Source organism: Bactrocera latifrons, unplaced genomic scaffold (genome assembly GCF_001853355.1).
Source record: "Bactrocera latifrons isolate USDA-ARS-PBARC rearing strain unplaced genomic scaffold, ASM185335v1 scaffold_115, whole genome shotgun sequence".
In the NCBI taxonomy this organism is placed as follows: Eukaryota; Metazoa; Arthropoda; class Insecta; order Diptera; family Tephritidae; genus Bactrocera; species Bactrocera latifrons.
Genome location: NW_017534575.1, coordinates 551,619 through 578,875, shown reverse-complemented (window position 1 = coordinate 578,875; position 27,257 = coordinate 551,619). Strand labels below are relative to the sequence as shown.

General features: G+C 35.2%; 1 protein-coding gene across 1 annotated transcript in view; it reads left to right on the top strand.

The window, feature by feature from the left end:
* Positions 1 to 27,257, top strand: part of LOC108976604 (acetylcholine receptor subunit alpha-like) — a 152,409-nt gene that overhangs the window by 58,504 nt on the left and 66,648 nt on the right. Inside the window, exons 2-3 of the mRNA XM_018945824.1 lie at positions 14,658 to 14,952; positions 18,418 to 18,598. Coding sequence (XP_018801369.1) covers positions 14,658 to 14,952; positions 18,418 to 18,598 — 476 coding nt within the window. The remainder of the gene's footprint in view (positions 1 to 14,657; positions 14,953 to 18,417; positions 18,599 to 27,257) is intronic.

Genomic DNA, 27,257 nt, shown 5'->3' with positions numbered 1-27,257 from the left:
CTTAAACTTAAACTTAAACTTAAACTTAAACATAAACTTAAACATAAACTTAAACATAAACTTAAACTTAAACTTAAACTTAAGCTTAAACTTAAGCTTAAACTTAAACTTAAACTTAAACTTAGCCTTTACTTTAAACTTAAACTTAATTTTAACCTTATCCGTAACCATAGTGATAGTGGAGTGATTTTTGCAATTGCAATTTTATTGCAATGGTAATTGTAATGGTAATGATACAATATTCATAATCATAAACGAAAGTAAAGCAAAATAGACCGCGGTCTAAGAAATGTTTCCCTGCTTCCAAGACTACTGGTTCCTATTGACATTACTTTCTCAAAAGTATAACGCAACCTTTTCAAATAATTCCTGTTCCATCTGTCGCCATACGGTTTTTGCAAAACTCTCGTTCTTAGTATGAAAAAATCATATTTTATTTATCTTTTACATTTTTCATACAACGATAAAAGCTTCCTAGTTAACAAAAACTTTGCTGACCACACAAAAGTTTACGCTCCATTCATTTAATTGTGAGTTTGTTAGGCGGCACATCACCGCAAAAAAATTAAGGCATTAACGGCTCAGTAACGCTTTACAACGGCAGGAAAATCACCAACGCTTACGCCCATACGCTCATAGATACACACGCATAAATAAATGAAAACATTTTAATCTATATTCTCAGCCATTCGCTCGCCGGTTTGTGTGAATATCGCAATTTAGTACGCGCCTGGGTGCGTTTATGTTGATGTCTCCCCAGTGCACCTTGAAAATTAACTGCCACAATGTTATGTATGCACAAACAGCAGTCGACATCAGTAAATGTCCATTTACTCGAATCCGTGTGTATATATGTATGTATGTGTGTACATGTAAGCCACACGCTTATGCTCCCGTAATGTCTTGGCTCGAATGAGTGCTTTGTTAATTGTAGGATTATTTAATTTTCATGTAAAATATACAAAATTGCCTTTCATGTTGTAAATTCACTTTGACGTTGCGTAGCAAAAGTGGAGGATGAAAAATTGAGAAAATTTTGTTTGTGCTTAATTTGATGAGGCGGCTTTCTTGTTGTACATAGATTATATTAAAATTTTTGTGCTTTCCACTGGGAATAGAAAATTTGTAATGTCAAATTGTGTCAAAGGAGCTCTAAAATTGATGTGTTGTCGGAAATAAAATTCTTTTTTGATGATACAAAGTGTGGCATTGTTAAACAACTAAGGCAGTTGAGTGCGTTGAACTCCAGTTTGTCAGCAGCAGCGAGAATAATATTCAGTATTGTAGAAGAAATTGTTTTTGCTTTCTCTACGCAGTTAGCTATCAGTTTCTGTCTATAAATCTGGGCAGGAAAATGGTAACATGAAAACTCCTTACAACCTTACAAAATTTAGAGGCGTCTTAAAGATTTAATAAGTGCACAATATTTGTTCAAAAGAGAAGAGCAATTTATTCAATTACCGTAATTAAGCAGGCTATTACTGAACTTTTCATCAGTAGATTTTAAGATTATGAGGAACTTTGTGTAGGAATGTGGTGTCAGCAAAGAGTTCTTTCGACACATAGAAAAAGTCTACCAACAATAAATTTTTTAAAAATGTTTCTTTTTTTTTGTTATGCAGATAATTTATGCTTTTTATTATTTGCACAACATGTCGGCCAAATAACAACCATGGCTCCGTGCGTATAATTCTACCCGTTTACGTCAGTTTTCGATGACCGGGGCAGCATTCTGGCCGGAGTTTCGGCTATGGAGGATTAAATGTTGTTTTCGATCTCCTCAAGGGTTGCTGATTGATTGGGTTAAACTTTCGTTTTATCATGCCCCAGTTAAAATAGTCTTGCGGCGTTAAATATTATGATCTGTGCGGCCATTTGGCTTGGCCATTCCTCGAAATTAACGAGTTCCCGAACTTTGCACACAACGTGTCCATGTTTAGAAGCGAAACATGAGGTGGCGCACCGTACTGTTGGAAATAGAGATCGGCCACGTCAATTTCTTCAAATTCCGTGAACAGAAACAACATCATGTTATAACGCTCGCTATTGATAGCAACAGCCTTTCCTACCTCATTTCGAATTAAATAAAATCAAAACTCCGTACCAAACGGTACATTTTTCGAGATGCAATTACATTGCCTGAACTACAAAAGGATTTAAATCCCTACAATAATGACAACTTTGTTTATTGACGAAGCCCTTAAGCCAGAAACGGGCCTCAATTCAGAAGATGATTCTTCATTTTACAGTAGCCACCGGGGTACGAGAGTTTCCCTGACAATCTTGAAAACTTTCCAAAACAAAATTTGACACAAATCTACCACGTCGTCCCTATTGGTAAATTTCTGATAAGTGTATTCTGTTCTAAAGAATTCTGCATTTAAATTAAAATGTATTAGCTTCCACTCTTGTCAACATTTTAATTTTTGAGAATTGTGAATCCACAGTATCACATTGTTTCCCGACTTGACGTGAATAAAGTTAATGTTTATCAAATAATTTTATTTCTGGTAACATGACATTACACATGTTGGTTATGCATAATCATACGTGCAAATATATATGGAGATTTTTTTTTTTTTTTTTAATTACTCATGTTAAATTAAAAGTGGTACATTGTTCGCAAATGACATTTAATTTACTTTTCGTCGCTTGTACAAAGCGACCGGGTAGGAAATTTATTGATGTTTAATGGTCATTCCGATCCCATTCCATTTCCTGACATTTCATATAAAGTCTGATCACGAAAGGAAAATTTAGAATGACTTACTTATGAAACTTGGAAACCATAGTATATATCTCACAATAGCCGAACCTGGCCTGCTGTATAATTTAGAGTAATACAGTGTGGCTTTTAGTATCAAAACTCAGAATGGTTCAGTACTCCACTTCGAAGTTTTTTGAAAGACAATGTCCCAAAACACCAAAAATTTATAAAAAAAAAAAGATAACCAACTTTCAAAAATGGTAAATATGTTGTGTCAAAGAAAGTCGGATTCAAATTCGGATTGTTTTTTGTTGCCTAGCCCACACTGCTGAAGTAAAAGAATAGGAGAACTTCCATATTTATCGAAAGGTTTCTGAGAGAGAGAAAGCATTCTGTTCTCTGCACACTTAAGAGATGATTCTGTTAATAGAACTGATAGCGAAGTCGCTGAAATTGTTAATGCTAAAAAGATCTGAAATCCATTTGGAAACTTATAAGTGCGATTGTTCCTTGTATTGCCCACAACTCCTAGGAATGGATCGACGGAATTCCCAGAGCTTGCCATAAATGTAACTAAGGTGGTTCGAAGAAACTATTGCAACCGAGATGCTTGAGCCTTAGTCCGGCGAAAGCTAGACAGGGAAGGTGAAAGTGTCTAGATGTTTCCACCTCTTCTTCCTCATGACAGCTTTGACAATTTCATCCTCCATAGTCTTTAGCTTCACCGCATGTGATTTTAATGAACTTTTTATGTTCCTAAATACCTAAATACTAAAGCTACTAGTAATAAGATTAAAATAAGTCATAGCTGTGCAAATTTCCTACAGGGCACATTTGCCATCATCAAAACTCTTTATCTCCGACATGCTTCATCAGTAAGCGATATGCTTAACAATTTCCATGCAATCTCGGCTCATAGTAGTAACTATAAAGCCAAATCGTCCTTCGTGCGTTTGCCTTGCTTATCCTTATGGCAACTGCATAGCTCATTTCCTTCTCACATGAAAATCCACATTATGAGCTGGTTGCCAGAGCTACGTCAGCGGCAGCACATACAAAAGCAATATATTTATTGTGGTGAAATTGCATAAGCATCTCTTTCGGAAGCTGGATTTCAGTAGGCACTACTACGTAGCGGCGTATGATGCGGCACAGCAATCAGGACCAAGGTAAATACGGTCATCAACGACATTGTTGCGAACAGCCGCATTCAACACGATGCCACGGCACGGCGGCAATTGTTATTGTGCTGATATTGCCATTTCCTTGTGGTAATGCAAGCAGTTAAAAAGCAAATGTCAGACAGTTTATGGCATGACGAAGGAAATCAAAGTCGTTACTGGTCCAACTAATCTCTGGCCGTTAACTCGTTTTGTGAGCCAAATACAAATGAGGCCAATGAAGTGAAAACACGCTAACCAAACTGGCTAGGGATAGCCGAAGGTAGAATAGAAGACAGCATTATAAAAGCGCAGTAATGACTACGGTGGGGAGTAATTATGTGTAATTGTGTGTGTTTTCTATAAGAAAGGCGTATATAAATTGTGAGCTTTCTGTAGAAAGAGTGCGTAATAATAGAAGTAAAAATGATATAGTTAGTATATTGCAAAAGAGTGCTTTCGAAAAATATTTTGGCTATTCTAGACTATTATACCAGCAGTAGTTAATTGATTGAAATTACAAAAATATTTGAAAGTGAAGAAACCAAAGTCCAGACGTTTTACGAAAACGTGAATTTGATCGGCCAGTTTGTATGGATGCTATATGCTATAGCGATCCTACTAGAACAATTTCTACGTAGATTGAAAGATTGCCTTAGTCAGTAATCGAAACAAATTTTCATACAATGATTTAATTCCAATCGTTATGTCTGTAAGACAGCTATAGGCTATAGTGATTCAATCTGAGCAATTTCTTTGGAGATTACACCAAAATTTCGTGAAAATATCTTATAAAAAAAAAAAAAAAAAAAAAACTTTTCATGCAAGCATACAATTCTAAACATACAGTTTGTATGGTACGTATAGGCTATAGTGATTCTATGTGAACAATTTCTTTGGAGATTACACTATTGCCTTAGACAATATTCTAAGCCAACTTTCTTGAAGATATAGCGTCAAATGAAGAAGCGAGCAATACAAGCACTTGATTTTTATCATTCGGGTTTTATGGCAGCTATATGCTATAGTAGTCTGATGGGAAAAATTTCTTCGGAAATATCATTATTGTCTAAGATAATAATCCATGTAAAATTTTGTGAAGACATATCTTCAAATAAAAAGCCTTTCATACCACAATTTGATTCCGATCGTTTAGTTTGTATGGCAGCTATATGCTATAGTGGTCCAATATCGACAGATACAGACAGATATAGCTAATTCGACGCGAGCTTTCATGCTAATCATTTACATAAATAAGAGGTTTATTTTTTATTGGGTCTCAAAGTAAATATACCCTGTTCAATATATAAAAACACATATACTTTTTATTGCGATTTTAAATATATGAGCTTATAAATATGTACATATATTTTACCAATATTTACTCACACACCTGGCTATATAACATACCAGATATATGTAGATGCATATGTGTACATATAAATATTTACCATGAGCACTACCTTCAGCCGGCATATTTGTAGATAATTAATTGTATAGTCATCAATATACCTCTAAATATAGCTAACTGTGTATCCAAACGTATTGGTATTGGCTATGAATTGCATTCGTAATTGTATTTGTATTTGCTTTTGCGCTATTTGCGGACATCGTTAGTCAACACAAATGGCCGCATAATCGGCAAATTCCACGTGAAAATTTTCACACGCGGTCAGCTTTAACATTAAGCCGAAATATCGATTGCAATATGAAGAAGAGAATATGAATGTCGGTGTATGTGTGCAACACTTAGCTTGAGAAAATTATTTTTCTTTGAATATTTGATTAATAAAATAGTATAATAAATTATAATATAGAGCATTGAAGTTTTTATTGTTTTTTTCACACCTAAATATAGGCTACATTTTAAAAATAGTGTATTGAAAGGGATATTCTTGTCCTGAAATTTGAAATTATCGAAGAAATATTTGTTAGTTTAGATATTCAAAAAGGCTTTTCTAAAAAAATGTTTCATGTTTTAAATTTTTTCAAAGTTAACCGGTATGCATGGGCCAAAATAATTTGGTTGCGATCGTCACGATATCTAAAACTCTAATCAGATGATTCATCAAAATTTAGCTTGATAATTCTTAAAATATCTCTCTGTCATATAACTCAAAAAAAATTCCAAATCTAATACCTGTAATCTTATAAAAAAAATAGAGAAAGTATGTAAATAATATTTATGAAATGGTAATGATGGATCGGTCATTGTTTTTTTCTCTAGAACACAAAGATAGAAATTGTGACGAGGAAATTCAAGATTCGAGTTAATAGCATAAAATATCCCGATGACTCTGTGAAATTATATTTATATCTTAAAAATTTTATAATATGTACTACAGAATAAATAAAATAATAGTCTGAGAAAATATTTATTCATCCTATGCTTACCGCATACTTTCTGTAAGACTACCTAAAAGAATTTGATTTCGTACTATTTTCAGTTTTAATTATGTATGTCATTTCTATTTCAAAACAGGCCTCTAATTTTCAAAAATATTTTCACTTTAGTACCCATTTTGTTTTACTTATTCCTCATTTGTTCCAGTTTCCTTAAGAATTCATGATTAACGCACACATCGCGTAACCTGATTATTCATCGAAAAGAAAGATATTCCTTTTCTTTTCGTCTTTATATTCTTTTCTTTTAAATATTATGTCAAATTTTCCTTAGATGTAAATTAATATAATTGGAAATGAATAATTAGAAAAAAATTTCAACTAAAATCACATTTTTCCGTGGTAGGGATGATGTTTAGTTCATATACCACTTTTTTGAAATGATTTCTTTACTGGTTGGTTACAGTTTACAACTATAAAAACTGTGCCTACTACGAAACTACCAGAACATGCAAAATTAAGAAAAGAATTTCTTTCTTCAATTGTGTTATCACACAAATGACGCGGCCAACAATTTTCTAACAGATTTCTATAAAGTAAAGTACACCAGTAGTATACCATTGCCTGCTGTAGAACGAGTAGTAAATTCAAAGTTTCTATGTCAATGCAAGTAGGGTCAAAAATATCGTCTAAATGACGGATTATCCGATTTTTGCTCGGCTTATACTTCAAAGTTGTGATGATCCCTATTATTTATATCGGAGGTCTCACTTCATTCGTGAGTTCCACAAAAATTTCACACGGACTGACCAATACAAGCATGCAAATGATTATTCCAATGTTCCGTATACCTTTTTTAACCCTCTCCTCGCTGTTCTCAAAGATATTCTCGTTTTTTTTTTTCAGTTTCGATGTCATTAGTAATGAAACCTTTAGATGAATGTAGAATCCTCAGCTACGTTGTCAAGCAGCTCTTTCTCTTTTACGATCTCTACTTAACGTCTTTCTTGCTAAAGGCTTGAGATCTTTGCTACAAGTCTAGCTAGTCTTTCTTTAATTTCGGCCGGGTTCAATGTTCCCTTTGTTTACATTGTTCTTTGATTTACATTTAGCCAAGAGGGGGTCTATGACGCCTTTGTTTATATTCCATGGTTTACAATGACCCCTTTGTTTACATTAATCTAAAGTCTACAGCTTTTGTTTACATTTAACCAAGTCAAGAACCTTTATTTACATTTCTAAGTCCTCAAGCTGTCTTTATATTTGGGGCCGTGGGGGCGTGTTTACATTTTACAAGGTCATTGACCTTTTTGTTTACATTTTCTGTAACCCTTTTGTTCACATTTTATGAGGTCAATAACCTTTTTATTTATCTTTGTTCAAGTCCACAACACTTGTTTACATTTTTAGATCTGTGATCCTATCGTTGGCATTCTATGAGGCTAACAACCCTTTGGTTATATTTTCCCGAGGTCAGTGACCCCTTTATTTACATACATATTATGATATAAAGGATTGCTTACCTGTAGCTAATGCGTGCAAGCTTTGTAAGTGCCATAAGGACTATAGTTCGGAAGGACTGTGGTTAGTCAAGTGCCATTATTATTAAAAATTTGAAAAATCAGTAAATATATTAGTAATACAAAAATTCAATTGGGTGAGATTGAGGAGAAACTTCTATTAAAAACGTGAATAAGTTAGCGAGCGAGTCGCCTCGAGGAACTTTACCTTCAGCTGTCATTAAAACTTGCTACTATCTTGAGAGTGAAAACTTTATATCGCTTTCTAAACATTTTCTTCCTACACTGTTGTACACTTTCTTTATTTACGAGAAAATATATATATTTAGCTCCATTAAGCTCAACGTTGAATTCAATTACTTTTCAGTACTTAATCAGAAACCATTCATTAAACCAATGAGATTTTTAAAAATTATCCAAATAATATTAGACATTAAAATGCCAAAATTTTAAATGAACGCATAGCTAATTTAAGACACTTAAGCCTAAAGTAAACACAGCGAGAAATTTCTATGCAAATTCGGCTACTTTAATTTGACCAACCAATCCAATTGAAAGCGTGCTGCGTGCGTGTGCGTAACAGACACCTAATAGCTTGGCAAACAGACGACGACCGGCATAAATAGCAAATGGCGCAATATTTAAGCGGCATTACCCAGTCGCCGACGACAATTGTCTGTCTATTTGGCTGCCAGTCTACTCACCACACGCACGCACTCACACATACCTTTTAAACTCTGTAAGGCAACGGCACTTAGAGACGATCTGCACGCCATTGGCACTGAATTGAGGCACAGCTGCTTTGCGACACCCACCACCGCTCGACTAGTCACGGGACATTTGACTGTGGTTTGTAAACCATTGTGTTTGTTTGTGCGTCACTTGACGCCTGAGGCGCCGTGTCCAGCGCACAGTACATTTTTGCTTTATATCTTACTATATACCTTTCTTTGTGGGTTTATGTGTGCTTGTGACCATCCTTCTGACCATTTTGGTAATTACTTTTTTGCGGTTTAAAATTTGGCAGATTTACATTGGCCCTTCGGTGTCCTTCCAGTTTCAGCTCCGCTCGCTTCGTCTGCATATTTGTCGTGCGTGTTTGTCCGTGGCATATGCTTTTTGGTATTATTTTCGAAATATAATTGCGTCACTCCGACAGCATCAATTTTTGATTTTTGCTTTTTTTTTATGCCTTCGCACGGCCACTGCTCCAGCGCAGTGTTAAGGTCATTGCGACGTTTTAAGCTTCTAGTTTGATGAGCAAAATATTTATGTAAATTTAAATAGCATAAGTAAATGAAAAGAGAGAGCGAAAAAGTAGAGAAGGAAAGTTTTTCGTAATTTTTGAGCTTTTGTTTTTGAGCGACAAAGCACTCCAGCTTTAGTTGTCATTTTAAATGTGCTCGTGGAAGGTGGCTTTGGTTGTAGGCTATGTCTGTACATATATAAGAATACAAAAAGTGATTAAATTCGTGGCCGGAGAAATATTTCAATACTATGCATGTTAGGATGGTATTAAAATTTAGGATGATACCTACCACCTGAAATGGTTATATGAAGTTTGCCACGTAGTCACAGTCTCTATAAAGTATTTATATAAATGGCCATTTGGACGCGATTAGTCGACTTAGTTTATCTGTTTGTATATGTATACTAGTTTCTCAGGTTTTGAAACATAAAATAAACCCTATGCTCTTAAGGAGATGCTTAGTTGTCGGACTCGCCAATATCGGACCATAATAGCTAATAGTTACCTTACAAACTGAGGGATCAATATCAACACAAAGATGTTCTAATACCGCTTTATGCCGGTTAATTTTTGCCATTTATATAATTGGGTAATCGAAAAAGTATTTCGTATTTCTAAACACACTTCAACTAATTTATTTATTATACTGAACTTTAATGAAACAAATATGTATCATTTTGGTCGACCACTTTTTACCATTTTTTCGCTAGAGACATTATTCCATCAGTGTAAAGCTTTTATGGTTTCTCGGCGAAAAACTGCGGCAAGTATTTTTTCGCTTCAAATCAAATTTACTCAATTAAGGGAGTTCTGCATTGACCGAAACAAATAGTAGTCCGACAAGGACTGTATGGTGGATGCATCAAAACTTCGCAGTCAAGCTCTCCCAGTCTTTGCCGAATGGTCTAGCGTTGTCCTGATGGAAGCTAAGTATTAGCAATTACTTCTTTATAACCATACAGACTGTAGCAAAACATGCTTAAATTCTGTCAAAATTCATCTTTTCTCTCGCATTCCAGTAGGAAACTCGATAGCAACCGTGTACAAAGTTTAATAAAAACTCATTTTTATTCAGTACTAACTAATAAGTATTTTCTCTTTTACATCTATAAATGGAAGAAATTTACTGAAATAAAATAATTTTGAAAATTTTGTACCACATCAAATTTTTCCTGCAGGGCATCTACTACTCCCTACATCAAATGTAAGAAAATTCATGTACTATATGCCATATATGTATATATACTGATACTTCCATTGCCATTAAATCATTTAATTTTTGTCGTTTGAAACTTTTAATCGGATTTCTGTCGTTTAGCCATTCATTTTCTCTCAGGCACTTAGTGATCTGCCAAGCGTTGATATTAGCTTAACTGTTCCCTTACATTCATTATTTTCTTTGCTTTATATTTGCTTAGACTTTCATTAGACTTTTTCACTGCCTATTGTTCGGCATTTACTCCCACCTGGCAAGTTGTTTGCTCTTTTCTCTGAAACTCTGACATTAATGCGGATTTTCTAGATTTTCTGTTTGCCCTGCTGCAGAGCAAACAGCTTATGCAGATATTTAGCTTGCCTCGTTTACTCATATATATGTATGCATGTACATATAAGAGTGTTGTGTGTATGCATGTATGTATGTATTTGTGTAAATAGGAGTGCGGATGTAAGCGCTAAGGCATAATGTGGCTAGGGTTGAATTCATGTTTAGCTTTGTGGTAGATTCAGTTATTTTAATATACTTAAGTGATTATTTGATGTTTCTATAATGATTTCGTGAATCCCGTAAATCTTTTAATTATTTCAAAAGATGGCATTAATCTTGTAGTCGGTTACACAAAGAGCTTTGCTGCAAAGGTTTTCGGAAAAAAATGTGTAACCAAGATAACCGTTTTAATGTTCGTTTGAAGTTTCATCTGCATATGTCCCTTAATGTGTGTTTGGCAGCTATTCGTTTGAACACAAAGGGTTTGACTGCCGATTTTTGCTTGAAAAAATAATTTAACAACGACTTTGCTTGAAACTGATTGTTTCCAATGGAATCAGCGGTTGAAAATATTCGTATTTGATATCAAAGAGATAGTCAAAAATCTCAGCATCTCTTATGAACTGACTCAACACAATTTAGTTAATTTTTTGGGTATGAAACAGGTAGGTGTTCGACGTACCAAAAGACTTCAATCTGCTTGAAAACATAGTTCTCCATTCAACCAACGCACCATTACTGTGGACTAGTCGCGGTTAAGTAAAAATCTGGCTCCGTTCCGGCTACTTAGACCCAGCTGTTATGGAAACTAATTTCCTTCCACCTAATGTACAACTAATATCTTCATTTAATAGAGTATTCAAAAAAACTGATCCTTTGAATAGACATATTTTTCATACTTTAGATATTGTCAATATTCATACTTTCCAAAAATAAAGCATATTATTGTTGTCGAGTGGACAGTCTGGCTGAATAAAAATCAGAATCCTTTCTGGTTTTGGGTCATGGGAAGGGTCATTATTACGGATTAAGTCATCGATTTTCTTAGTATCCAACAAATAAAAATAAGTGAATTGAGATTTTTGTTAATCAGTTATCCGAAGTAAGCTTCTACTCACTAGCTTTTTCACAGGCTTCAGTCGCTCAATGGGAAGCAATCTCAGCCACCATAAACCATACTGGAAATGTTTTCAAGGAATCTCATCATTGAAGATGCCATTTTTATAGCAGTTCACAAAACTAGAAACGGCTATTTAGTGAGATGTTTTTTCTAGTTAGAATGCTGCAAGTATACATACATTAAAGCACAGCTATTTTATAACCTGCCGAAATCCGCTCTAACTAATGATCTCACACATGAATCCCAAATACCAAACAAAATAAATATTATCTGTCTACTAGGCGGATAAACTGAAGAAAATGAATATTTGTAGGTGTAGTAGTGCTAATAAAGCCGCCATTGCATTGAGACAGTCGGTTGAGCAAACCCCTCAGCCAGCTTACAGCCATGTGTCAATCGCCATCAGCATCAGCACCAACACTCACTCTTATTCTGGCGCTCTAACTGTCGGCAGTGATGAGACATTTAATTACCCAACAAGTTAATGATCTGCTGATGTGCATATTTTTATGGCGCATTTCACACGCTTACACCCAAACCACCCAAGTATGTTTGTTCAACAACCATTATGTGTGCTTGTGTTGCTGTTGCCAGCATTTAAGACCGCTTCATTTAGCTTTGGTTCGTTTCAATTTATTTCGTCTTCGGCTTTGTTTGCTTTCTTCGAAATGTGCGCGGCCCATAAAATTCATTATATTACAAATCGCTTATTCATATCGCTGCATAAGTATATAAGTCTTTATTCATTTCAATTTGAATTTGCTTCGTCATGAATTCGGTGCAACGTGGCGTATGAGCAACATTCGGTGATTTACTCGTAAATGTTATTGATATGCTATGCCGTATTAATTTTGATTATCATTGTGTCATCACTATTTGTTTGTGCTGTTTAAATAGACTGACTAGAATATTAGGATTCTAGCAATTGAAGTGTTATATACGACATATGCCTGAATCAGGCTTGGAATAAGTTTTTCACTAAAAATTTATCAAATAAATAAGTTGATAAATACTGATATTTCAAAGTTCATTTAATTAAAACACGATATCTTAAAACTATAAAGAAATGAACTAACACTTCGGAACAAGTAACAATTTTCCTGATGCAGGTCGGTAAAACGAGATTTTTTCCAAAAAGTATCACGAATTTTCATTTTCGTAAGCAAGTTCATGAATATTTATTTCGTCTCCGACAAATTAATTACCCTAAATATATTGCACTTTCAATCCTAAAAACACTTAAAATTATTTTTTGATGTTTCATTTAGCCTTTATGGGCCTCCTCATTTTTGGGAACAAACAAGTCATAGGGAACCTGGTCTAGGAAAATTAATATGTTGTTTTTGGTCAAATATTCTCGCACAAGAGTTCTATTTCTTAATGATCGATAATATTTTTTATTTGGCTGGTCACCGAAAATGTTTTAACGGTAAAATCGTATACCAAAAATGTATACACAAATTAATTGTCTTCGGTTCTAAACCGTGATTCTAGTGAAAATGCTCATTGAAATACCAACGCGTATTGAAAATAAAATTCACAATTATTTATAAAACACATAGAGGTTATCTACCTCTAAGAAAAACATTATATCTCCTAAAAGAAATTGTTTAAATTAAATTCTTCACTATGTATAAGTAACAGGTCAATTGAAAAGTCCCCGGCCTATCATACTTAAACATATTTTTTGGCATAATTCTTTTTTTATTCAACATAGTTCCTTCTAACAGTATGATGTGCACGATCAGTTAATATCTTTAGACTACCTGCTATCTCGAAAAACTGGGCATTAAAAATTATTTTTTGAACTTGTTTAAAGTTTTTCTTTTGAGCGTTCACCATCTTCGTTCCTCATTCCACCATGTCTAAACCTTAGTTGTTTATTTTTCTGAAGTAGTGTCCGAAAACCCGCCATCACGCCAAGGTTTTGCTTCAATTGTATTTTTTCCTTTCAAAAATTAATATCTTACCAGCACGCGAAATTTCTTTTTAAGCATTTATTTCACAATAGAAAAAGTTGCTTCACTCGAAATGATATAATCCACAAACTAAGAATCCGATAGTTGTCAAATCTATACACGCTCCTTTTGAAGGTTAGGACAAAATAAAAATTTTATAAATTAGCACCATATGTGCACCAGCCATCATGATAGTATTACAAAATATATAATAAAGAATTTTCAAGTCCCGTTGCTTGCTTTCGAGTCAACACTTAATTAACTTGATGGTTCCCCCCTCTTATAGCTCGGTTTGTTTGGCTTTACCAAAAATAGCTTTATTAATTTGTACTTCTGCCACTCCTCCATTTCCTTAATTTTTGCCATGATTCTCGGAAAAATTATACAATATTAATCATAGACTTTAATGAGACAACTCGAGCAAAATTCTGTATCGTGTCTCTCGAAATCGCCTTATATTAATAACGGCATTTTATGAAATATTGTAGCGTTCAATCTCTTGCTTTCAAGACATATGCACCAGCTGCTTCTAAGCCCTAATTAACTGCTAACTATTAATTAAGATAAAACGCAAATGAAATATTGCTGTGTGGACATAAAATCAAAGAAACTTAAGCGTTTTGTAGTAAGTATTTGCCGATTCAACAAATTGACGCACACAAACACAAAAGCTTTGCGGATTTATTTGCCTCAGCGATTTTTGCGGTTTGTGCATATATAATCGTTCACATTTAATTTATTTTCTCTGCATAGTTTTGGTATGGAAAATCGTTGCCTTCATGCGCGGTGACTTTCCGAGTTGTTTTACATAAAGGCCGAATTTCGCGGAATAACCTTTTGCAATCAATACAATTTCGTCCATCATTTGTCATGCGACCAATTGAAGAGATCGTTCTTCGAACAAAAATGGATTATTGATTACAAATGTTTGCCATTTGTAGCATATGAGTGTGTGAAAGGGTGTGTTTGAATGTGGGTGCTATATGTTTTTTTTTTTTCAGTTCCACATTAGAAAAAATTTCTTACTCACTTTTTGTACACTCACTCTTCTTGTGCAGTTCTCTTAATTTTTTTTATTGCTTTTCTCTTCTCTTTGTATGTGTGTTTTTTCTAGGCAGCACATCGAATCCCGATGCTAAGCGCCTCTACGACGATCTACTCAGCAACTATAACAAATTGGTGCGTCCCGTTGTCAATGTGACTGACGCTCTAACTGTACGCATCAAATTGAAGCTATCACAATTGATTGATGTCAATTTGAAAAATCAAATCATGACAACCAATTTGTGGGTGGAACAAACCTGGTACGATTACAAACTCCAATGGGAGCCGAAAGAGTATGGCGGTGTTGAAATGTTGCATGTACCCTCGGATCATATATGGCGGCCGGATATTGTGTTATATAATAAGTAAGTAGTTTAGCATTAATAAAAAACCAAAACACATGCACACACATACACATAAGCGCAACATCATCGCGCTCAGTCAGTGAAATATCACCACATCAAATTCCCATATATCACAATCATCAGCCGCATCATCAGCTGCATGAGTGAGCGACAAGCAGCAACGTGTGTTGCAAAACTAGCAGTAAAAAAAATTAATTGTTGTTGCTGTTCCGTTAAAAATCCGGCAACGACTCAAAAAAAGCGCTGACATGCGGCACTTCTAGCTTTTTGTGTACTCACGCTCTTCCTGTTGTTGTTGTAGGTCTTTTTACTAGCAATGTCGCTGCTACAGCTGCTGCTGTTGCTATGCTGTCATTGTCATCGCCTCTTTTACTCATCACTGCGGTTTTTTGATTTATTTCATCCGAAGCGTATCTTATTTATTGTTTCCTTCATTTTGGCAAATATTCTACGAAATCTTACATTTCCGTTTCTCATTTTATGCAAACTCATGCAAAATACATACACACATATGCAAATTATTTCTGCTTGCTTAAGTATTTCCCGTTAAGTACTCGTATATGCAAATGCAAAACATTTTTCCAAGTCAAAGATTTGAAGCAAATCAATATCGATAACTAACTATGTAAATGCAAGAATATCTTCAGTAAGATGAAGAAAGTTAATTTAATTAAATATTCCAAGTCAAAGATTTGAAGCAAATCAATATCGATAACTAACTATGTAAATGCAAGAATATCTTCAGTAAGATGAAGAAAGTTAATTTAATTAAATATTCCAAGTCAAAGATTTGAACTCTGAACTATTTATCACTCTCATTTTGTATTTCATGCATAATTACGAATATAAGTATATAGTTTTGTATATGCAGGTTGCTTCAAAAATAACCAATCCCTGAAGTTTCCGAAGATCGTTCAATAATGTTAGAAGAGAGCTTTAAACTTCAAAAACTCATCCCACTATATGGAAATGAGCAAAATCTAGCATCACTTTTTTTGTTTTGCTAGAATTTCATATTCCGCAGCATACTTCGCAAATATGTGGACACCCATTTTTAATACTTCAAAAATTATCAAAATCGTCAAAAATAATTACTCCAACTACCTTTTAATATATGGGATTTTTCAATAAGAGCGATTTGGAAAATCCATGAAATTCTTTATTCCTCTGAAAGTGCATTCGAAGACATTATGGCTGGAACTCCATTTCTTTTGCATGGCCGACCGGGCACGATTGCAGAAGTCCACACGCCCGATACTGCTGCATTTTCACATTCGATATTCGTACGAAGTTCATCAATCAAAGTTGGTTTGTTGGCATAACGGCGTCAAATCGCAAGAACTAGGCGGCCAATTGACTGGGCCATTCCGTGAGATAACACGTTCACCAAACTTGGTTTCACATATGGTCAAAATTCATATCATCCAATTCGTTTTAAAAATATAAGGTTATCATTGATAGCGATTCTCATTCATAGTACCGTGCCGGTCTTGGTCATTTCGGAAGCAATGCGGCCCAATGACACCGCCGGCCCATAAACCGCACCAAACCGTAATTTTTCGGGATGCAATGGTGACTCATGGAATATGTATGGATTGCTTTCTGATCAATAACGCATATTTTGCTCATTGATGAAGCCAGCCAGAAACGAGCCGCATCGCTGGAGATGACATTTCGATGAAAATCCAGATAATTTTCAAGTAGTCGCTCAGCTCGATTCGCGAATATACGACGAATCTGTTATTCAAGCGACTTCAGTTCTATCGTCAAATTGATTTTGTCAGGATTTAGGCTAAGATCTCTCCGCAAAATTATCCACAACGATTGATTGGGGTCTACCAATATTGTGAACGCTACAGGCATTTTCAATTAGAATAAAGATACACTAAATACTAGTTAATCTAGTAGCCCACGGTAAATTTAAAAATATTCAGTGATTGCAACTTTGCTTCCCGGACTGTTTCAAATTGAAGAACCTCCAGGTTTTAATTCATCCTCGAATCGCTAAACCTCTATTATAAATAAAGTTCGAAAAAATACAGTTTCGTTTTTGCTTTTTCCTATGAAACTATAACTTCATACTTTAGTAATGGTATATTTCGAGTCAAAAAACAGGTTATAGTTCCACAGGCCGTCACGAACGGCCTTATTACGTGTATTTGACGACCTATAGAGCCGCACAGATAATAACTTTCATGATTATTCGCTCTCTCCAGAGCTGGACAAAGGAAAGGACTTCGAATTCAAAGATAAGAAGACATAAAAGGAGTTTTTCGTCCTACTCCTGCCATTACAGAGATTTTCTATCACTTTATGCGCTGATAATTGCGTGATATTGACGTCGGACAATGCAATCAGTGATATTATTCGAAAGTAAACAGCCATATCTAAGATATTTTTCGCTTCTTCTCTGCAAGGAGCACTTCCCCTACTAACTCCACAGCGATCATATTAACGAAGGAGTACAGATTGGGTTTTAACATTTAAGTCGACGATATTGAAATTCAGACTGTCAACAGCCCTACTATTTTAGGTGTTACATTTGACAGTATGTACTCTTTCACTCCTCTTACGTCCTCAATTATTGCCGAACTACAGAGAGCTTATGGGGAAAGATTAAAAACATTGCTGACAACTTTACGGGCTCTCGACTAGCAGGTTGTTAACTACGCAGCTCCGGTTTGGGCGAATCGTTGAAGTAAAGTGCAGAAAAAGAACACCCAGAACACTGCACTCTATGAAAGCATTTGATTCCGATCATTTAGTTTGTATTACAGCTATATGTTAACCGATCTGAACAATTTCTTCGGCGATTACATTGTTGCCTTAGAAAATACATTCAGTTGGTATGGCAGCTATATGCTATAGTGGTCCTATATCGGCAGTTCCGACAAATGAGCAGCTTCTCGAAGAGAAAATTTCAAAAAGATATCTTAAAAACTGAGGGACTAGTTCGTATATATTCAGGCAGACAGACGGACATGGCTAAATCGACTCAGCTTAACATACTGATAATTTTAATACATATATACTTTATATACATATATACTTTATAGGGTCTCCGAAGCTTAATTCTGGGTGTTACAAACTTGGTGGTATACTTAATATACCTCAGGTTCTAATTATTTAGATTGACTATAAATATTCGATGCACTACTTCTTCTTGTACACTGCTATACATATATATTAATATACGTACATATGTATTTACAAATTTTTGATTGTGTTCAATCTTCTTTAATCTTTTTTGATTCTACAACTGACGTACAATATATTTACTTCCAAGCATATCCTTACATACATATACCTTTGTGCCTTCCTCGAGCCAGCCAAATCAGTTTTTTACAATAATTCACAGTGTCCGATGCTAACTACTTCTTTTTCACATTTTTTCATTGCAATCTTTACCCACCATCGCTACCGGCACCACAACACCACCACTCACTGCTGCTTCATCCGCCACAGCGCCGATGGCAATTTCGAAGTGACGTTGGCCACAAAGGCCACTCTCAACTATACGGGGCGCGTCGAGTGGCGGCCACCGGCGATTTATAAGAGCTCCTGCGAAATCGATGTCGAGTACTTTCCATTCGACGAACAGACGTGTGTGATGAAATTCGGCAGCTGGACATATGATGGTTTTCAGGTGAGTTTGTAATTGAAATTTAGCCACGAGTACGATTGGATTTACTTATTGAATTTTTGCCGGTTTTTATACTATTTTATGTTTTGCCCCACATACATTTATATATACTTATATACATATACCTAAATGGACGGGCATATAAGAAGTTATGTATGTTAGTTAGCTCGCGTCCTATAAGCTCAGCACTTCAACTGGATTTGTGTGTGCGTCTTTTACGGTTTTTTTTTTATTTGTTTTTTTTTTTTTATGCAATTTACACGTTTTTCGTTTGCAACCTCGCTCGTCTGAGTAAACTGAACTCAATCAAATGTTTAATTGACTCGAATCGTTAATTGCTTGTTTCATGTTCGTTTGAAATTTGTTTAAGAGTAGAAAGGCTACGGATTTTCGATTAGTTTAGATTCAAATTTTTACATTTGGAAGTTTTATTAGAAACTCGTGCAGATTTGTGTAGCTATTAATTTATGTTTTGTTAAATTATTTTTATCAATTCGGCAATGGTGGTATGCATATTGTAATATTTTACGCAATTTTACTTTATCATATGCGACAAATGCTGTGCCAAGATACTTTTAAACGAAATACTTTTCCCCTGTTTGCACACGCTTTTTTTAATTCCTTATTATCAGACTTTTTCATGAAAAAATTTTTTACCAACTCTATTCCAAAAAATTTTTAATTTAAAGCTTTCCAAAATACTCTCACAAATGATTTTCTGAAACTCTTTATATTTGGCACTTATTTGATAATATTTTGCGCAGATTTATATTTAATACTTTGTGGAAACTTTACTCCAAGAAATATCTAAATCAAAAGCTTCTAGAGCACTTGAAATTTACCTACAATGATTCAAAGATTACAATATTTTCAGTTTTTTCTGTCGATGGCAGCAAAAGTTTTATAACGATTTTCAAGCCTTTTTGGTTACATACGAATCCAAATGGCATTAGCAAGATAGTCTACAGCTGAAAACATTTCAAACTTTCAAAAATCTCTATGAAATTTAAGTAAGAGTCAGGATAGGGACCTGTTTACTTCACTTTTTCAAAAGCTCCAAAATATTACTAGAGATCTCCATTATTTTAGATACTTTTTAATAGGGAGAGAAATTGTATTTTCGTGCACTCTCATGTTCAAAAACGTTCCTTACTTGAAATATTCGTAGTTTTTATACCCTGAGCAATATTTTTGTATATTAAGTTTGCCTCACAGTTTGTAATACGCTGGACGATACGTCACAGATCCGATTTCATCATAGTTTCTCACTTTTTGAATATCGATCTAAAATCCTATCCATTGTCGATCCATCCAAAATTTAGATTACGTATGGAAAACTTTTCTAATTTGATAACATAACTTCCAGAAATTTGAATGAGATTATTGTCACAGAAATTGATTGAATTGAAGTACCACACATAAGCATAATGTTTAAGAAAATATATTACTTCCATCAATAGCTAAAATTTGAAAATGGCCGAAATGCCTCTTTCAAAATCTTCAAATTGAGAATATTCGCCCAAACTCAACTACACTTTATTTAAAACTGGTTGTTTATTAGAAAAATTAACGGATCTGCTTTAAGGTTTTAGTCACCAAGACTTTTCCCCAAGCAAACTATTGTAGCATAAAAATTCTGACCTCTCAATTTTAATAATTTTGCCGCAAATCAAATAAAACCAGCTTTACTTTATATTGGCTTGTTGACATGCCTGTTGTTATTCTGCACAACTCAAGATTTTTGAATGCCATTTTTGTCTTTCAACAAATCTTGTCCAAAGGTTAAGCTAGATTAATCTGGTATGTCAATAAGCTACGCATAGACCAGTTTTCTTCATTCTTCAAGAAGCCTGCGATTGGAGCAAATTTAAACAGACTCTGCGCCTCACTAGCGATTGGTTACATGCTTAAAGCATAGTCTTGCAAATTTGCAAATGCGGGACAAGTGCACAAGAGATGCTTCATTGTTTCCCTGGTGCCTTGCTCTAGAAATTTCCTGCAGTCATTTCGATATCTCAGCCTCATTCTGTGTGTGTCGGCACCAAATAGTGACCAGTTAGTATGTCCCCACACTCTCTTCTATCAATAGGAATTTTGTACAGTTGACTTGAGCGAACGCTATAAGCCTCGCGGCGGTTCACTCGAAGCAAGCTGATGCTACCATCGCTTCTTTGTTAGTTTAATAGAGATATAACTTTAGATCGAAATATTCTATGTCATCTCCAGAAATATGTGGTTGTAGCTTTTATCGATATTGCTTGTCTGTATATCTGGCTTTCAATTTTTCTGTCATCCTTGATCTATGTGGCCCAAAACTCACCTCGAGCATACATACCATATTACCACATAGTTATCCTAAAATCACGAGATGTACTGCTGCTCTCTATTTTCTCTTTGTTTATTCTCTACTACATATTCCACGGCCTTGAGAATATCCGTAAATTCCAGGCACCCACTACCTCAAATAATAAATTAAATAATGAGTAATCAAATTAAACCCTTACTGATCACAATCAGAACCAAGCAACCACTAAATATCGCGTAACTTGCACAATGACACCACAAACAACGTTAACTATTTGCAAGTGCGAAGACACTTACAATGCGGCGTGCCACTGAAATGCCAATTCCACGAAATCCGCTAACGAAAGAAAAGTGCAATTCCGGAATTTATAGACACCCACGTGCAATCGCACAAAATCCACTACAGCGTAGCAGCAAACGGGCCAGCTGAGCTCGTGGCATCAGCAGGCGGACCAAAAGTGATTGCCGCCAAAGTGAGCTGAGCGCTATGAATGCGATTTCGCAGCATTCACGGCTGCCAAGTATCGAAATTGGGTTTTCATGTTGCAGACAATTGAAGCGCATAACATGACAAGCGCAGGAGTTGAGGCGCGAGAGCCGAGGTAATCGCGGAGATGGTGGCACAACGTCGAAGAAAGTCAGGTGGCAAGTAATTTCGTGGCACAGGAAGCACTTATAGTGGCCTGCCAAAAGTTTCCGAGGCAGAGAAGCCTTCCTCTGGCATCGACACCGCCTCGCTGATGAGCTGATGTGGCGTAAATTGTTATTAAAAGCATCTTCGGTGGTGGCGCAACGCCGAAATGGTGTAAGGCAACAATTGGAGCGGGAAATAAATGAAATGTTTCGGCATATCGCTCGTCTTATACACAACTTGCAACATTTTTCTTTTTATTTTTATTTTTTGTATTGTGGCCTCACTCACCCGCCCTTGCATTGCTGTGCTGATGATGGAAAATCATGCAAGTGGAAGCGAAACGTAATGAAATATTTCCACTTCCTGTTATGCTCCTCTAGGCTCGCTACAGGTGGAGGAGTGTGGCACATGGAGCAAATGAAATTAAATTTGCAATTTAATAACACCAACTGCAGAGACAACAACACCAACAACCAAACAAACCAGCAACAGTCACCAACAACAACAACTATATATGCATAAATAATAAATCGCTTGCACACTCATACAGGCACTCAACAGCATATACATACACGGTATGTTAATGCCAGCAATTGGCATCAGTTGCACTTGTTACTGCCCCCAACTTATTTGATTGTGTCCCTTACTCACAGCATTCGCATTGCTTTGCATAAATTCATTGCGCTAGGTTACTCATACGCCACGTGCACCCGTGAGCTGGTGGTGGCGGTTGTTATGGCACGAGCGATCGCGTGTTTGAAGGTGGAATAGTGCGCAGATATGACACTTCAATTTAAATGCAATCTCATATTTTACACTGTTGTTGTTGTTTTTTTGCTGCTATTTCAGTTGTTTTTTTTTTTTGCTATTGCTTTTGTTGCTGAAATCACCGCTGACTTCATGACACCGCTGACAACGAATAATTTTTGCGTTCGCATTGTTTCGGATTTTCCGCATAAAAGTTGCAAGCAGGCAGACACGCACAAATAAATATTTCTATATATTATTGTAATGCATAAATAATTAATCCAGTTGGATGCCAAATGTAGCATAAAAATTAGACTGATTCATGAAATGCAGGCTATAAAAATATGTAGAGGTGTGTTTTGCCGGATTATTTTTTAATTAGATTTTAGCTAAACGAACGCATGATAATTGGAGATTTGCGAAATGATTTTTATTTTTGTTTTCTCTTTTAATTTCTGACACTGTCTTTTATGTTTGCTATACACATATTTACGACTTAGGCGTTACCTGTTATTGTATGAAAAATTTTATTTTTATTGATAAAATCGCTTTCCACAGACCGTATCTAGCCAAATTTATATTTATAGTGATCTTCAAGTGGTTTGTCTTGCTCTGGTGCATCCACCGTCTTTTATCGCCGCTTTTATATTGTGTCAAAAAATTATTAAATCCCAAAATATTTAATTGACAATCAGTATTTATTTTGTCGCCTTCAAATCCTCGAAACATTTTTCATAAGCACTTTTAGGTATGGCCTTCAGCTCCTGCAACGAATTTTGTTCTATCTCTTTCATTGACTGAAAACAGATTTGGCGGAACGACAATTCCAACTTCTGGAAAGAGAAAAAATCACACGGAGCCAAATCTGCAGAATACGGTGGTTGATCGATGCTATTCATTGCGTTTTAGGCTTTAATATCAGTCCCAATCATACTCTTTGTGAAAAAGTCAATTGATGATTTCCAGCACCATATTCAACACTTTTTAAATATTTTTATCATTTGAAGAGGTCGAAAGTCCTCCAACATTTGAGAAAAATTCTTTGTTCGATATTTTTACCCACTGTATAAATTGCAACGCATTACTGTGGTACCGACTTAAGCAACTTCTGTAAACAAACTGATTGCCATATCGTGTTCATATTTAACACATTACGCCTTCATTTTGACTACCAACCCAGCAAAATACTTTTTTTTTTTTTTTTTTTTTTTTTGAAATATCATTTACAAGGGGAATTTAAATACAAATTATTGGTTCTTTTTTGTCCCAACGTATTAGTTTTGAAAAAGCTGCTCTAATGGGTGTGTCGTTACGTCGCACGATGTCAATATCATCTACCCATTGGCATTGTATTTTTATAGTAGAAAGTGCCAATGCGCTTCAGGCTAGCGGTGGTTATGACTTTCACCAGCATTATATTAAAGAAGACACACTTAAAGGAATACCCCGTCTAAAACGTCATTTAGTATTGAACGCTCAGAAAGGTCCTTCCCGATTTTGACAGAACTAATGGTTGCGCTCACGGTCCTTTAGCTAAACAGTATGAGTTTCCCAGTAATACCAAAGTGTCTATCTAACTTGGTATGGCTTCAAATAGGTAGCTCCTGTCAGTGTCGAAAGCGGCTTTGAAATCGACAAAAAGGTTATAGATATCGATCTGCTTATCAAAGATCTTCTCCAGGATTTGACGTATTATCAAATTCTAGTCTAAGTTAGATTTTACAGAGCTAAGTTCACACTGATAAGGTTCAATTAGTTTATCTACAAATAGATTAAGTCTTCCACATAAAACTATCGTATGAACCGTATGTGCAATATTAAGAAGAGTGATCGAGCGATAAGTTACGCGGACTGTTTTTATCTCATTTTCTTCGATTGGCGGGACGATAACGTGCAAAAGTAGATTATTGGTGCGGATCCTGTCAATTCTACCACACCTTGCCTATTGAACGAAGACCCAAGGCACAAGTGTACTACAAATATATCTAACTAAAATACTAAGTTATTGAATATAAAACTATGTTGGTATTTTTTCCAAATTTTAACTTTTATTAGAGAAAACATGTATAACCAATGTAATGTAAAGTATTGCACATCCGAAGCCATAACATTTTTCCCATATTTCTGGCATTTGTGGACTCCAGCCCAAAAGAACTGCGTAACTCCTGGGATTTCTTCAGTGTTCGTTCGCTTCAATTTTATAAGTTGTTGTTGGTAGTGATTCCCATTAATAGTTTTACCTGATCATATAAGCCTATAATACTGCACGCCCTTCTGTTACTAAAAAAATATAGGGCATAACCTCGGCGTCATGGCTGGTTGGCTGGTTGGCCGGCTTTCATAAATGACTTTTTGTCTTTAGGTTTATTGCAATGAATCCATTTTTCATCACCGGCCACAATTCGATGAAAAATCTTTTTATAGCGTTTCCTTCACTCTGGCACCCAGTTTTCTTGCTATTGAATGTATCCGGTTGCTTTTAAACGTTTTAAAATGACTGTTTAAGTGACCGCCAAAGTTTATGCGAAATGTTTCCATGTTTAGAGCAATCTTCATCGATTTGTGCTTCAAATTTCTCATCTTAAACTGTTCGGCTCGTTGTTCTTCATCATTTTAAACTAAGTTATTTGACTAATAGTTTCTTTGTGTACTTATTTCCTGAAGTTTATGAGTCTTTACTAGAGGTTTAGGGATTGCCGTCCATATTCTGAATGTTTTTCCTGTAGATGCAACAAATCGCCTTGACACATATAAACTAATAGAATTCCAGTTAAGTTAAGATTTCGGCATATATTACGAAAATTGAGTTCGAAGCTAAATTTCTATATACTTCGCATTTTTACGAACGGTTTGCTCTACCGGTGGTCATTTCTGTTATTTTATTTCAATCTGACCAGCAGTATAGTCTTCCTCGTTGAAAACCTAGCACAAATTCTGCAAAAATCCGTGTATAGTGCCAAGTTCACAAAAACGCTTTATCAGCACCTTTACAATTTAAAATCAATGCATCTTAACAGCATCCATCACTCCACCAAAATAGTATTTAGTTAGACTCTTCTACAGAAGTTGGAATTCAATATTTTTTCCTAGCTCTAATCTAATTTTAAGCAAGAAAAATTACGGGATATTTTGCTCATAAGCAAGAACCCAAATACGAGCTTACGGGTTGGTTCAGATGATTTTATCAATTATTTTTTAAATCACAATCAAATTCACTTAAAATCATGGGGCTGAGGTATCGCCTGCCTATAACTTCTGGATTGTCCTCAGTATAGAATAATTCATTCGATTTACGTACTTGTATGTTACCAGAATACAAGACATTGGTGTTATTTACTTGATGCTGAGACCGCACCAATTATTTCCCTGTCCGTTGGTATAGAAAGTGTCACCTAATTGTCTAACTCTGTATAAGTTTAGTTCGCATCATCCCTTAAGTTCGGGCTTTAAATATATTGAAGCTAATAACTTAAGTTGCCACCATTTCTTGGTTAAAAGGTCAATATCCAGACCTTTGCTTATCCTTAGAGATAAGATTTCACCATATTTTGGAATAATTTCTAGTTGAATGTAAAAATTATTAATACAACTGCGTTACTTAAAATGCAAGATAACTTAACATCATTTCTAATAAACTTACATTAGAAGAAAAAGAAGGATATAAACCAGATAGTCTTCTTATTGAAAAAAAAAATTTAAGTTTGGTCGCAAGCTGGTGATACGTATATGATGACTGAAACTGCTAATTTTGTAGATATATGTACAATAAGAAATTCCTATTTCAATTTTTCAAGATACGTTCTTTTGAATTGTACTTGATGATATACTTCTCCGTTAAGACTTCTTTGCCGTTAAAATATTATCAGTTCGAATTACGCCTATACTAATTTTAAAGTTGTATTGTCTTTTTACAATACATACATTGTTTAACTTTAGAGTACTTCTATAAAATATTCAACCGTGAAACTGCAGCTTTCAGGCCATCGTTTGGTGTTCCTTCAAATTACTGTAAAATGATTTTCATTTAAATAATTTGCACGCTTTTAGCTGTTCGTTGTTTGACTCACTTTCAACAACGACTTTCGCGTTGCCGTTTCACGAGTTATGTGACTCGTCACATTGTAAATTTTATGGCAAAAAGTGTCTTTTTTACGACTTCACATTTTTTGACGGCAACAAATATACATATGTACATAATAATCTAGAGCATTATGTCGGCGTAAAGTTTTCATTTTCGTACGCTTTCGCCGTGCTTACAAAATTGTTTATCCATTGGCTATGTAATTTTTTACGACACCGCCGCGAAGGCCACAAGTAAATGGTAAATATGTAACTTTTTGCGCGTATTTTGCCAAGTTACCGCCATTTGGCGAAAAATAAAATAAAATTAGTCATAAAAGTGTTTGGCTGTAAAATGTTTAGGCGCTAGAAAGTTAAAAAGATTCGTATACATTCAAGGTGTTATAAAGTAAACAGGACTTAAAAAAAAATGTTTTTTTTTCGGTAAAATCAATTTATTTTATTCAAAATAGTCTCCTTCTGCTACAATACAGCTTTTTGCAGAGTCCAAAAGCATGTCGAACAAGTGTTTTAGCTCTTTGGCTGTTATGACCCCCAGTATGGTTCAACCATTGGGAATGGTGTCTATGTCTGCATAACGCTTTCCTTTCATGGGCAAATGCAGTTTTCTGAAAAGGAAAAAGTCGCACGATGCCGTATCAGGTGAATGCGGGGAGTGGTCAATGGTTAAAATGTGAGTTTTGGTCAAATAATCGTCCTTCGAATGTTGGATTCTGAGCAATTTCTGGTCGTCAATCAATTTGTGCGGAACAAACCATGCACACACCTTTCATTAGCCCAAATATTCAAATAGATGTTCAATTCCATTTCCATGAATTTCAATGATAATTTCGGCTGATTTATGATAACTTTACAGTTTCGATGGAATTTCTGGTGATCACGGATTTTGATTGGCCC